Source organism: Helicoverpa armigera, chromosome 14, assembly GCF_030705265.1.
Source record: "Helicoverpa armigera isolate CAAS_96S chromosome 14, ASM3070526v1, whole genome shotgun sequence".
Taxonomy (NCBI): Eukaryota; Metazoa; Arthropoda; class Insecta; order Lepidoptera; family Noctuidae; genus Helicoverpa; species Helicoverpa armigera.
The window spans coordinates 5,108,469-5,124,102 of record NC_087133.1 but is presented as its reverse complement, the minus strand read 5'-3'; the positions used below and the strand labels follow the sequence as shown (position 1 = coordinate 5,124,102).

The window sequence follows — 15,634 nt, the reverse complement described above, 5'->3', positions numbered from 1 at the left end:
GGCTCTTAGAATAGAATCTTCATGTTATGCGCGTTGCATGAACATTGCGCGCTCGGCTGCCTTCGAAAGCGCACGTCGAATTGTACCGCTATGCAAGAAAAGTAAATCCGTATACATAAACTCGCGTCCGCCGCGGTTATTAATCAACCACGTTAACCATAAGAGATATTACGAAATTCGTCAATCCTTTTCTGAGACCTTCAATCTACTTCAATGCCGACTGAAGCCTTTTCGATTGTGACACGGTTGAGTTAAACATGCGTTTACATATGTTTTGGTGATTGAATTTGTATATAACGATTGTTTAAGTATTAAAAATGTCTGGAAGAAAGGTTTTTAGTTTATTTGCAACTGTCCTGCTGTCTGTACTCGTGATAACTGGTAAGCAAATCAGCGTTTTGTCTTAATTTCGACGTATTTAGAATTTAAATCGGCTTTCAGCAATAGCGAAGGTATTAATATTGCAGATATTGTTTTAGCAGTGCTATAGAAGTTTCACAAGAATATCTCTCGAAAGGTCACAAAACGTTTTTTGTACTATCTAATTATAATTTAAGAGCAAAATTTTACATAATTAATTGATTGACGAGGAATAAGATCAATTTTATGATGATGATTCTCAATCCCGTAGAATAGTCTATCCTTCGACTTACACTCATAGCATACCTATGAAACGATTTATCAAACATTTTGTCTTCAATACTCGGATCTCGTTTTGTCTTAAAGTAACGTATTTGATACTGATTATATTAATCCGATCAACATCATCAAATACAAAAACCTCTGATTTCTGTGAAATCATTTCCTAATACATATATATCCTCGAAACCTGCTACTCTACTCATTCCTATAAGAAACCTTCAGGAATCTCTTGAAATTCCAGGAGGTTCTGAAGATGGCAGCCGGGTGAAGCGGGTGCGAGCTGACAGTGGCCCTGTCTCCCGGGAACCTGCACAGGCATTAGATGCACCAGACCCGGAGCCCGGGGCCGCCCCTGCACCGCCGGCATTCCTCAGCCCTTCTGTGAAGGAGTATCTTGAACTTGGAATGGCAATACCTGGTAAGTGTATCTGTGGATCTGTACTTGTTCGAATTTTATGTTTGTACCTACTTATTTTGTGCGATATTACATATTCCAAGAGAGTTCTTGAAAGTTAGATACCCTGAACGGCAAAAGGTGATCTTTCTCTACACTTCTCTACATTTTTATCTACTGACAAAAACCGTAAAGTAAGTTCATACTCAAACTCGATATATTGTACCTACAGTATAGAAGAAATATTGTGACCGTAACGTGAAGCAATATTACCGCAAAATGTGTCTCAAAGTAGGTATCTAATATTGTAACCTACGACATCCGTTACTAGAACCATGTAGTAGACAACATTATCTATGATTACCTTCTTTATGATTCATCGCTACTCCCATTTTCAAATGCGATCATTACCAGCTTAAAAGATAAATTGACAAGTACCAAAACAAATTAGGTACGCGTTTAATTTAAACTTATAAATTATTAACAAAACGTCATCAACGTTTTTGCGGTCGGTGTCTCATTATTAGACTCTAATTTGCTACAAATCATCAGTTTACTTACAGACCGCTGACGACGAAGACAAATATTCGTACTTATTAGGCATTTATTAGGGTAACTATTATATTGCGATTATCGTTAAGTTTAATTTTGAATAGAATTTTGGCTATATTGACTGCTTTTGGATGAAAATTATAAGGTAAAGTTAATTGAATACCTTGTGTTTGTATCTAATTTATGTTTGTCTAGAAGAAGTGGATCGTTTTTGGGATGCCCATCAATTACGCTAATTTAATGGGCATTAACATAGTCTCACAATAATGAATAGAAAACGATAGGTACTAGAATATGGATTTAACCAACCAAATGTCTCTAAAACCATAAAAATTCGTCTATCCGAGTAACCGCTATTCTGCTTGTCCTGTGTCTATTTATCTATCATAGAATTTTTAGTAATGACAGAAGTATCATTGTTTAATGTAATAGTCGGGTAAATGTAGACGGATTTTTGGCCTCGAAAGTTTATTGACATGTATGGGGGATCTTGAAATGTCTATTAATTGTTTGTAGATAAAAGATAATGCCTTTAATTTTTTATCTAATTTTAAAAGTTCAAGTATTATTCTGTCACGATATAGAAAAAAAAACATCATGATAAAGTGAAACAGGTTACACAGATCCATGGAAATGAGAGTCGTTAATGTAACCATTACATAAGGCAGAAGTTTCTCTATTTGTAGCATTAATTACACGTACGTATTAGAGGTAGGTACTTCTTAGGTATTTCGTTCCGAGTTAAGGTAATTTCGCATGTTCTAGACCCAGCAGAATGACATTCTTGGTACTACTTTACTGACTTCCAGGCTGCGTTATTTTGAGAACCTTGCTTAATCTGTGGGATGTACTTATATTTATGTTAAACGCTATAAATGATAAATTCACAATTCTAGGCTTAAAGATTTCAATATATTAGAGTAAAAAATATGCACAGATTCAAAAACACACAGATTCAGACGTAAGGGAAATACGACGAACATAAATCTACTTATTTAAAAAAATCTTCTTGGTATCTTCTCAATATTATACAAGCAAATTTTGGAGCAGAAAATCCAAATCCAAGATGTTACTGTTTCTAGGACCCTATTGTATCCTTCAGTGGTCATTAAACTTTCCTTCTTTTGAGATTCTTATTACTAATTTTAAACATTTTTATAAAATTGCTAGTGTGGATCCAAATAAAAACAAAAAGGGTACAATTTATGACCTACGATCCGTGGAGTCTGGAATATTCATAGCTTAAGCAAGGAGGTTGAATACGTACCTACCTTTTCAACATCTTATATACAAAAAAAATGAATTGCTGTTCATTAGCCTGACTAAAACTCAAGAATGGATGGACCGATTCGGCTTTTTTGGTTTTTAAAATGTTTGTAGAGGTCCAGGGAAGGTTTGAGCGAGGTTTAATTTATCGTGGCAATGTCTAGTTACAGTGATAAAGAGGTTTATTTCGAGCAATTAAGTTGAATAGACGTGTTGATGGATGTATAACAGATTAGTGTTGTGCACACACATGACTGCCTTCATGTCGACCTCAGACCACGGACAGAATGTCAGGGCGATTTGCTCAAACGGCTACAATCTAAGTAATCGGAGCTCTCCTCTTAGCAATCGGCGAATTTTAATCAATTACACACATCTTACTGCAGTCGGGTTATGTAAACAGACTTATAAATATGTTGTATGGAAGTACCTACAGGTAAAGCTTTACGATATCATCACTTCGTCTTTCTTTCATCGTTATTACTTTAAGTATATGAAGTATAGTAAAAAGTTTAAACAGCAACTACTGAATAAAGATAAATTGCATCCACGCCAATGATATCGAAACAAGGCCAGCCTAATCACTCAATTAATTTAAAACAGTGTAAAACTGTTCAGGCGTGAAAATATAAACAACAATTGGTAACTTAATTTACGGACGAAATATTAATTTATACGTTACAAAGATTGCTAAGTATGCGTGGTAGTGAAACTTTCATATAGGAAAATCTACTACAGACATACCCATTTTTACTTAATTTCATGAAAAATTGTTCTCCTCATCTTATTTTCTCAGTTTAGACAACACCATATTTTTTCTGGTAATTAAAAAATACCATAAAAGTAAGACACTCTAACTTTTATTAACCACAAACAACAGTAATAATTTATAACCAGCCGCAGCAGTTTTATTTTAAATTCAATGTTCAAATATTTATGTAGGATAGCTTTTAATATAAAGACTGATTGCCCAAAACGATACGCGATGCACGCACTGCGCGATAAATTTTCAGTGTAGACACAGGCAATAGGCATGTTTACTAAAAGAACGTGTAAGTAGGACGTTTCTTTGTAGCTTTCTTTGGTTGCTGGAAGTAATTAGTCATAATTAATACCTCACATTGTATTTGTTACAATAGAAAAACCCTGTCATGTGCACAGATACGATCAATTATGAAGTACTAACACAATAGGTGTGAGTATATAGGCAAGTAAAGAAATATTTTGTCTAGAAGCCTTTCCAGTATACTAGTCAACGGGGTATCGATGGCAGATTTCATCGAATAGGTGCATTAAGATGTAACGAAATTATTCATCAAATAAGTGCAACCATAAAAAAATTAGCATTCTGCAGATGTAGGAACCATTAGTAAAAGAATAGAGAAAAGATAGAAAAATAACAAAGAACAGAGTGGGTGGGTAGGTAGCTCCTTTAGCAGACAAGAACTTTAAAAAGCCAATTGGTATTGATACCTTCAGTAAAAAAATAACTTATTAATAGCTAGCAGCTGTAGTCGCAAGCATAGCCAGGAGTACTTTATTAATAATATATTTTCTCTATAGAATACTCTCCGTAAACCCATCAGGCAGAAGTGGCATGCAGAAAAATATATTGTGTATATGGTGTGTACAAAGATAAGTAGAATAGCTGTACCTACAGAGAGAGAGCCAAAGATGCATGTTGTATAGTACTTTAATTCCCATATAATAACTGTTATTGAAACGCAAGCTTTCATCGTTCTTCTATGGAGCATGCTAATGAATTACGCAACTGGCCGATTTATGTTCGTTGCCCCAAAGCCGTGCGCTATGATTGCGACCTCGTGCATTCAGCAGTACCACTGAATATAGTTAGATATGTATGTGTGACTGTATGTGTGCGTGTGTGAAATGATAGTACAATTAAGAGCTAAGGCACAGCGTAAAAGTGAGTCAAAATCTCGAGAGAACAAGGCTGCTTAAAGCACGTTGCCATAGTCAAGACAAGGCCTTCAACGGAACAATTCAGCGCATTCATATCCATTAAGCAAGAAAGATAAGAATTACTATATCTTCTGTGATCTAGATAGAAAAATGATAGCCTTTTTGTTCCCTTTATTTCGGAATGTGCTTAATTGTAATCAATAAATCATGTAAACGTCCAGCGATTAGTAAGCAGACAATTGTTATGAAGTAACTATTAATATTTCAAAGCAGCACGAGCACCTAATTACGTATTGAGGTAAGCATACAGCTGGCACGACGGTGTGCAACGCGAGGAGTTGGTAAGATATAGGTACAATTTGTTTAATAAATATTCAGAAAGCACTTCAAACTCCTCGTGCCTTTCGACAAAGAGTGAAGGGCTATGCCAAAACATGTGGTAGGTACCATTTCTCTCGGCTAACAAGGTATAGTTCTGGAAAGCTTTTTCACTACTTATTAAATCAATTTTCTTTCATACGCGTGTAAAAGATATCCTTTTTATGTTCTGTTTTCTTTTCAGTCAGACTAAGGTCTGTTCCCATAGCTGAGTATATTCCAAATTTATTTTTATTTAATGCACTATAACAAAATCGGATGTATTGACGAATGCCAGGCTCTAGGAACTTCCTAATATGGCTAAAGAATTTGCGATACAGTCACGTATCTAAGTGGGATCCTAACAGCTTTAGTTTTCGTGAATCGTGATGTTACTTATTATTAAACTGCCATAACTTCAAGGTGAGTTCATACATTATATAATTGCATTAGCATTTATAAAGGCATATTATATATTTGGAAGATTTTCTTATATACATACTCCAATTAAAATTAGCGCCGGCAATCTTACCTGCCTATGTATCAAACCTTCTACATTTCCATCAACACATCAGACTAATCTGACTAAGCAAACTAATTAACTATTCAGAATATATGTTATACATCCATCAACACGTCTATTCAACTTAATTGCTCGAAATAAACCTCTTTATCACTGTAACTAGACATTGCCACGATAAATTAAACCTCGCTCAAACCTTCCCTGGACCTCTACAAACATTTTAAAAACCAAAAAAGCCGAATCGGTCCATCCATTCTTGAGTTTTAGTCAGGCTAATGAACAGCAATTCATTTTTTTTGTATATAAGATGTTGAAAAGGTAGGTACGTATTCAACCTCCTTGCTTAAGCTATGAATATTCCAGACTCCACGGATCGTAGGTCATAAATTGTACCCTTTTTGTTTTTATTTGGATCCACACTAGCAATTTTATAAAAATGTTTAAAATTAGCCAGCAAACTGGTTCCGAGCTAAGTGGGCAACCATAACGAGACATGAAGACTATTATATGAAATGACTGTTAATAATAAGAATCCGAGGAAAGTTTGATGACCACTGAAGGATATATTAGGGTCCTAGAAACGATAACATCTTGGATTCGGATTTCCTGCTCCAAAGTTTGCCTATAGTTTAACTTATAATATTGAGAAGATAACAAGATTTTTTTTAAGTAGATTTATGTTTATCGTCTTTACCTTACGTCTGAATCTGTGTGTTTATGAATCTGCGCATGAATAAAATTTAATTAATTGTTTAGCAGAAACAGATTCTAATAAAATTAAACAGATTAACAATGTTGCTCATTTATATAGCATAACATTACAATGTCATAAAGCAGTTATTATTTCCTTTGATCACGTATTTTTGTATGACTTTAAAACAATGGTTGAGGTATTGAGGTATAATTGGCGAGCTAAGTCATGTGGGTGAACAATAGATATAAGATTACACCGATATCACCATAATTCATATTTATGCACAAGACGCGTTTGACCCGCACAACCTGCATACCAGCTTTTATCATACACAACTAATTTTACTAAACGTTGTTTATTTATAAATTGCACTGACTATATTGTTATGCTTCAAAATTATGAATGAGGTTAAGCCCAGTTAAAAGGCCATTAAAATAAATAACGCCTTCATTTATAAGCCTCTCATGACGTTTTATTAATATGACTTAAAATCGTCTTATGTTTCATTTAGATGACCTTCAAAATAAGCCTTTTTGGTACGTGAATAGAATACAAAATACGGTATTTGAATAAGTTGGTATGTCTACATGTCTACTCGAAGTATCGCCGCGTCACTGCCGACTGCGCTTGCGCCACTGGGTATAACTGCGTTGCGCCACGCGTGGCTCATATCATCGTATGTAATGTAGCTGTTATTAATGATAAAGATAACGTTTAGGACTGTCCGAACCTCTTAGTGCCCCTGACAGTCTGACAGATCTCATTTAGCAAAATGATATAAATAAGTAGTAATATATTATTTATTAATTGTAAGGCCTTCTTAGCTATAACTCGGTATATGACCTCTATGATGTCTCATCCCATTTTATTTACTCAGATGCTATTTTACGAACAAAATTAGATTATTAATAATAATCAATTACAGAATTCTGTTTACCCCATTTTTTTCCGAAGGATGACATCCAAAGTCATGCATATTCAGTTTTATTCTACATATTTGTGAATCCTGTAGAGCCGGTTTCGGTTTTAAAGATGTACAATAAACATGATATTATCTCATACGCCAGTAAGAACATTATTTGAGTCGATGATTTAAATGCCAGAGTAATCGAATGAGCAATATTTAAACAAGCACTAACACTTAGAGCGCCTCTTCTATTAATAATAGACTATTATGTATTGTGCTTTGTTGCGTCCGCGCAAGTCGGTTGAATCTACCGAAGGTTTCGTTGTTTAAGAATGTCTTTGGATAGTAGTTTCAAAAGCAAGTTAGCTAGTTGTTAAGTTTAAGCTAGTGAACCTATAATAAAAGTTTGTATTTTAAAAACGAATTTCTTTACATTAGTAATTTTTTATGTTAAACATTACAGATCCCGACTATACGATTATTACATGATAATTATAAAAACCTTCTACTTTGTATAAATATACACTAATAAATTTATTTAAATGATGGTGACGATTTGTTATATCCGCAAACGATTAGGATGTTTCGAGAATGAAGTCGCGTATCGATTTTCATTGTCAATGTTAAATGTTACCAAAAAATTATCATCGCGTACCAACAAATTATTATGTAAACGGTACTGACCTTGTTTCAACCTGTCCTCGCTTATATAGTAAGTTCGGTAGGGTCAATTTATTTCGCACTTCGATGAACCACGTGACACTTGGGACCTTAGCACATTAATATTTTTTTCCAATATCCATGAATGACTTGTTTAACATAACAGTTAGGTATGTGATAATTGATTTTGGAAGGAAGTATTTAGAGTTTATTTTGGTTGTACAGCCTTGTGCTTGGAATAGGTCATTCAATTCCGGAATTTTGGTGTTCTTACATAATATAGTTACGTCATTTTTTATCGAGCTATATATATATTTTTTATAGCCATAATTCACTCCACTTCAATTCAATACAAGACTCCAATTTGAGTATCTAGCAGGCTACCAAATCTGAAACAAAACACTAGCGTTTTCTATTGTGAGATTTCACATAACATCTCTTGTTAGCAGCACATCGCACTCTTTATATGGGCGTACCTGTAATAGCAACCGTTTACCGGCCCCTTACGTCACATATCAGTAATTTATCATCATGATCACAAAACATAATGCAACCACATTACGAGTCCAACAGATATCGAGATTTCAAACTTTTACCCTTTGTTAGATCATCATAGACATAGGTATGTCTATTCTATATAATTTTATGTAGGATGAACTTTTATGCGCTGGCCGGCAGATTCTTGTTCGGTCACGTAATACTAGACCATCTTTTATTTTTTATCTGTCATGGAAGGTTAACTGGGTGATACGTGATCTGGGAACAAGGCAGAAGATATAAAAACAATTCCGAACGTAATAAAGCATTGCGTGCATGCGATGCATTGCGAAGTTACAATAACACCTACCTTACCTACAAACTGCAAGTGATAGAATCATCAAAGCGTGCCTTTCATACGAAATTGAATGTAGGTACTTGCATATCTACCTGTATACATATAAATGCTTGTCCTGAGTTTCATGCCTCCTTGCAGAATAATTAATTGTCTGATCTAATCATTGACTTTATTACTTCATTAAGAAAGACTCTGGCTAGAAATTGACGTGAAGTTATGCGTATGAGCTTAATGTTTGGACAGCATGAGGTTTTCCTTGCGGTTGGAGCTAGCTTTAACTATACTTAATTATATTATAGACCTTCGACAAATGATAGTACACTATTACTTATTATGCCCCTGACTCCGCCTATATTGTAGTCGAAAAACAATCATAACATCAATCATCGTCATTAATGTTTATCTTTAATCACTTAACAATCGTAGTACAATATCTAAGAATTATAATTCACGTAGATATTCCATTGAATGATAATATCTCAAGGCACCTCTTAATTAAATACTTAAACTTCATATAACTTCATGCCTCAAAATCTTCGATACAGATTTCAATTTCTATGATTTCATTCTTTGAAAATAGGTCGTTTCATGGTAAAAATCGTTGACACATTTAAAGTGCTCTATTGCGATGCAATACCTACTATTGAATGTGATGTCACGATGAATTAATATGAATACAAATAAAAAATGAAGATGAAAATTAATTACATTATTTAAATTATGACAAAACAAGTTGTTAAGTACCATTTATGTCCAAACTTTATTTAAATGTCAATGTTATATGTACGCTGTGCTCCAAGATATTTGAAGTAGACTAGAGAACTAGCCAAACGCAGAATCCGCTTCGAACTTCGACCTTTAAGATGACTTACTACACTTGTATTTATACGTACAATGTATACAATACTGCAGTTCCTACACTTACATAACAGTACAGTTGCGTCAACCTTTACCAGAATCATAAAATTTATTTGAAATGCAAGATTTTAACTATGCCTAACATCATAAACTTCGAGCTTCAACTTTCTCGAAAAATTCTAGACAAAATTTCTCTAGGCAGGTGTGCTGTGCAGGTGTATGTATCAATTACGTATAATACTATCTCTCCACATAATGTTTTGAACTCTTGACACGACTGCTACAAAAACTTCAGTATTCTTAAATGAACTACAGTAAAGATTTTTTTACGTTAAATTTTATAGCAAACAGTGGTTTTAAGATAAACGAACGTATGCATATGTTGTCGGCGAAAAAAGGTTTAAATAATCTTACATAGCGCGAGTTATTATCTCATCAACAATATAATTTATTCGGATATGACTCCAACATATAAATGGTTAATAAGTCTTTCTTGAGAGTAGTGATTAACAGTGATTAACGCCTTTTTAATAACAGGGTAGATAAACGTGCTAGATAAGAAATTAAATTTTATAGCCAACAGCATGCAACAGTGCCTTTCCGCCTTAATTCATTATAGATAGCTATCTTACGTTGACACTTTAAAAGGTACATTTATTTAGTTATTTATGCATAAGTAATAGTTTAACAGTCAAAGTATATAAATTTAATTTTACTCTTAACTTGTTAGCCACTTGAATAATGTTGCAATTATTTCTACTACTACTTACTATACGAGTATGTTTAATATTGTTTATTATTACGCATACAACATTTAAAATAAGTTGTCGATTTGCTGTACCTAACCTGAATATCATATGTATTCATTCAAAGCATACTATTGAGCGTTAAAGTAATTCTGAACATTTTAATTACGTAAACGTTTTCTCAGCGTTTAACTTACGCATTTATGTAAATCCTTCTTCAGGTAAAGCAATGAAGACTGCCTTTCTATGTAGGTATTTATTTAATTGAACAAATTAAGTTCGATAATGTTTCGCAATGAAATCCATATTCTATAATTGCGTAAGTTGCGGTTCTGTGTTCTTCCTATGCATACTGTAATTGCAGTCACTGGTATAAACCGATGGGGGTTAAAGGTGAATGTACTAGCTTGTATAGACTATATTTTCTGATTTCCCAATAATCGTAAATCAGTACAAATCATTAAGACTGGGATCCTATTTGGCACAATCGAGAATTCTAAGTACCTAGTGTTCAAAGTGAAAGTCGTCACAGCAAGCGAACTTTCGTTATCTGTAGGTATAACTACCGGGAACGGCCTAATATGCGCAAGAGTCGATCGTGATCGAGCCGGACGATCATTTCCCACGAATTCGATAGACGAGAGTCTAGATTGTAAAAATGAAATTACTTCCTACTGGTATTCATGATGTTGCTCAAATAAATGGTAACATAATCAATTTTAATGATCAATCAGAGAAATGAATTCAGTATCAAGTGAATAATAGATACTCAATGACGGATGGATTTCAAAATTGTCATATAAAAAGTACCTAGTAAGTTCTTGAAGATATAAAAGCGTGTGAATTTTGAAAGTAATAGGTAGTTATAATATAGGTAGGTACTTGTATTTCATTTATATGGCTGTTGTCCAAAGGGTGCGGCAGGTCGATCTATGTGGGAACTAGGCACCTTTGACCTCTAAAAACACGTTCATTAAATGTAGCTTAATATAGTGTAGTTCAGTTCTACGTTAAACGAGTTTACATCAAGATAAACAACACTATATAAAAATGAAAATATACTCATATTTCAATGTTAAGGTAATTTTAAGACCAATTAATAATTTTGGACTTAATTTACTTGTACCGTAAATCCTTGATTTGAACTGTACTTCATGATTTTTGGTAAACAGGAAATAAAGAAAATAGGTTTGTCATAAAATTTAATGTAAACAGGTGTGTGTCATTGTTGCCTCGACATAATTACGCATGAAAACGAACTTTTCTTTTTTTTCAGTACGTCGCATTTTATTAGTGGTTATCGATTCTGCATACACTTATGCTGGAGTTACCACGGTTACGGGTCGCTAAACCAACACAATCACAGTGTTAAAAACGTATAAATTAAAGTAATCCATTGCCGGTTTAATAGTTATTTTTTGTCCCATATAAAAGACATCAACGACATCAAGTTAATTTAAAGTTTTAAAAACATAACTTTTAATTTACTGTTTTCTTAATTTCAGGAAAACCAGGAACTGATTACCCAGTACTAGGAGCTGTGCCATACACCAACTTCTACTGCGACGATCAACCTTACCCGGGTTTCTTCGCGGACATGGAGACTCGTTGCCAAGGTAACTGTCACAACAGAAACAAACGACAGTCAAGAACAATGCCGAAAAACGACGATTGTTGCAATCCTGCGCATTTATCTCACTAGCTGTCATGTTTTATAATTTATATACTTACTAACATAATAATTGCCTAAAGCGTTTTTATTCATAATTTGTCAAATACGTTTTCATAACGCTTAGTCTTGATTAACGTGATGGCATTCTATTGTGTAGCCTAAGCCTCTATTCTTGAAATACAAGATGTTAATCACCTAATAAATCATAGGATCGAAGTAGGCGGAGTTTAATTCATTCTTCTTGATATAATAAATCGGCAAAAAATAAACAGATAAATAAAATTAATTATGGTCGGTGTAGGTGTTCATCTTTTTGGTTCTATCGTCAGAACAAAAGCTTTTGCGATTCTGTGGCTAAGACCTTGGCCGTTGCTGCTGTAATGATCTACCACAGTGACCTTAAGATACTTTGAGGTCAGATAATTATAACAAATAACCCGGAACATGATCTCGACATGAAATGGTGGGTCAAAACGTGAATCCTGTTGATAAAAAACAAGCACTTAGTTTTATATTTTATTTAATAATATCTAGTCTGTCTGCTAATTTATTATATGTTAATGCGATTTTCATATCGATAAAATCAAATGATGAGCAGCTAAGTTATTACTCAATAACTTCCTTATTATAAGTTTAAGCGATGAATCACTTGACTTGTGTTGCTTGAACATTGAGGAAGCTCCCATAGTAGTTTAATTAAAATTAAGCCTCATTTACATATTTTGTTAATTTTTACATTTATTAGTGAATCTGTCCTAATTAATTAGTTAATTATTGTCAATTTAAAATAACAAATGCCACATTAATGAAGATAGCGATCTAAAATACGACTCTGGATCAAAATTTTACAGATAAAACCTAACCTTACCTTACAGAATGATAGTTGTATAAGTTTTATAATCACTTGGTAATTCTAAGTCCGACTCGGAAATGGGACCCAAGACCTCAGTCATAGCAGTCGCGTTTGCGACCACTAGACCAACGAGGCAGTCATTTCAGGTACCTGAAATATTAGTATTAGGTTAGGCATCTTTCCATTCCGAGACAGCCATAATTTTCATACAAACTATTTTTTATTTTTTTTTTCTCAAAGAAGAATGTGATACATAATTCAATGAACCAGGAATTTAAGTTACTGCAGAGTAAAAAACTAGTCAAGTACTAGATAATAATTATTGATAAAGGTAATAGTGATTTATATTCGTAGGACAAATTGCAATGTAACTATATGACACTTGACAATGTTAGCAGTTACACATGTGACCACGGTATTCTCATAATATCTATTTGACCAAGTTACTGATTTAAATTATCTCCTAAGTCCTGGCCTGTCCCAAGGGAAACCCAAGGAGTTCTTTTCATGGCCCAGTCTTTAATCTAGAAATCAGGATATGCTATCTTTAACAAAAGCAAACAAATTTAGCAAAATAGCTCACTAAATAGAATATGAGGCCGGGACTCCACCAAAGCAGAAAGGAGACGAGCGGAGAGGACATATTTTTTAACAATCAATAAAAATGTGCTATTGACTCATCTCCTCTCAGCTCAGCTTCAGTGGAAGTTCTATGCGGAGATAGGATCACGAGACACTATCCCTTTGGTGAAGTCCCACGAGCTGAACATCCCTTCTATTACACCACACCGCACACGTCTTTGCTTTAACCCGTTAAGACTTCACTGCTTTATCTATTTGGATATAAATAATTAGTTTTCTCCTGTTTTCCAGCATGGCACTACTGCGACATCGACGGCCGTCAAGCATCGTTCCTGTGCCCCAACGGCACGGTGTTCTCGCAGGCCGTGGCGTCGTGCGACTGGTGGTTCAACGTGCGATGCGCACTGTCGCCCGCACTATACCGCCTCAATGCTCGCCTCTACCGTAGGAGGAAGACCACCAAGCCTAAACCTCATCGCCTCATAGATAAAAAGCTTTTGTCGGAAATATTCTTGTAAATAGTGTAGATAGTTTTTTTTTTATGTTTTGCCAGTTGTTTTTATTTTTTTTAAGTGTTCTAAATTCAAATGTAAGCTTCAACTGTTTCTTTGTTTTTAATGATTATTATAGTCTGGTAAGCTCGTTAAGGACACTATCACGATCCACGTGAGGAGCGGAGGTGATTATAGGGACGCGGGACCTACCTACGTCCCGCTCCCCTCATAGACCATGGGAGTATCACTAACGAGTTCGCCAGGCTGTAGTGTAAATTGAAGTATTGTAATAGAGATTGAATTATTTGGAATCAATTACATGAGATCCCCTTTAAACTTGATAGAGACCTGACCAAATGTGGGAATCCTCAGTGAGAACTTGTATACCTACAGTGCTGCAGAAATCTGGCAACTCATATTTTCGTCGATATTAGGATAGTACTTAAGAGTGTGTAGTTTTAAGTATAGTGCAGAATAAAATAAAATATACATTAAAAATGTATTATGTACTTATTATTGTATCATATAAAGTGATATTTCATCGACTTGGAACTATTAAAGAATATGCTCAAGCATATCCTCTTAATGTCCTCGTCGATATCTTAAAATTTTAAATCATATTTTGGAATCCATAATCCAGAAATAATTTTGGCACACTATTAAAGAGTTTCAGATGTTTCATTACATTTATATTCTTTAATATCTCAGTATAATGTTATATCAATTGTTTGTTATTGAAATATTGTTTGTATCTATTTAAAACTAATCTAAAGTGTTTCAATTAACAATAAGAAGGAAAGACCTTTCTGTTAAGTTAACAGTTAGCAAACAGAAAATCCAAGAATGTATTATACTTACTTTTGGTCTTTTTGTACATAGCAATACAGTCTCTAGATCAGTAAAGGAGTTCACTGCCAATTCGGTTTTTTTACTATGCTTAGTGCGTATGCACGAATATAAAATCTGATAAAAAAAATGTCTAGATTTCATTTCAACATTTCATTACCCTGTTTAGAGTTTGTTGTTGATCGACAATAAAGAATTCGTGGAGTTTGCCAGTATTTTGAAGTTCTGTTTTTCAAGTTGACTCCTTGATTGGGTTGAAGAGCCTAGCTCAGCCTAGGTAAGTCAGTCGCTCCATGTAAAATATTGATACTTAGCTGCATTCAGTAAACTGGAAGCTGATTCTGACATAGTTTGGAAAATACGATACTTCAATATACTTTGGCCTAGGCCATCTGAATTGTTTTATATATTTCTTAAGCTAGAAAAGACCTTTTTAATGAAAGGATTCATTTAGACTTTCAAATATAAAGCATTTCGTTCAAACAATGAAATACCACAAGCATCACGCTTTGACTCTTTGAAATAAGAGTGTCCAGGCTGCAGCTATAGACACCTAGACAATGATTTTATAGAACTATGTGTATAACCCTATTGGCTTGTGAATACAATTTGTTACATTTTCTAGAAAGAAAAGTTGTTCGTCCTCAATTTTTTTAGTGTTAGTTCTAATTTTTAAATAAGTAACTCTTATGTGTGATATATTGTATCATATTTATGTTTGACTTTGTAATACAAGTTTTTTGAGTTTTAGCCCCGTTAGGTCATATTTGTTTGTTGGAAGTGTCTGTTTTATGGAAATATTATTACGTACGCATCTTATTAAGATAATA

At 34.1% G+C, this 15,634-nt stretch overlaps 1 protein-coding gene across 1 annotated transcript; it reads left to right on the top strand.

Annotated features, from left to right (window-relative positions):
• The first annotated feature begins 24 nt into the window (after positions 1–24).
• Positions 25–14,644, top strand: LOC110380696 (uncharacterized). Its single transcript, XM_021340769.3, has 4 exons — positions 25–381; positions 884–1,060; positions 11,863–11,973; positions 13,756–14,644. The coding sequence occupies exons 1-4, from the start codon at positions 318–320 to the stop codon at positions 13,980–13,982; spliced, it is 579 nt and encodes a 192-aa protein (XP_021196444.3). The 5' UTR covers positions 25–317; the 3' UTR covers positions 13,983–14,644.
• The last annotated feature ends 990 nt before the right edge of the window (positions 14,645–15,634 follow it).

What these genes read in the sequence shown, in the direction of transcription:
- LOC110380696 (XM_021340769.3), top strand. Translation starts at nt 318, where the DNA reads ATGTCTGGAAGAAAGGTTTTTAGTTTATTTGCAACTGTCCTGCTGTCT. An exon ending in ACTTGGAATGGCAATACCTG is followed by an intron (nt 1,061 to 11,862) that starts GTAAGTGTATCT and finishes TCTTAATTTCAG; the next exon opens with GAAAACCAGGAACTGATTAC. An exon ending in CATGGAGACTCGTTGCCAAG is followed by an intron (nt 11,974 to 13,755) that starts GTAACTGTCACA and finishes CCTGTTTTCCAG; the next exon opens with CATGGCACTACTGCGACATC.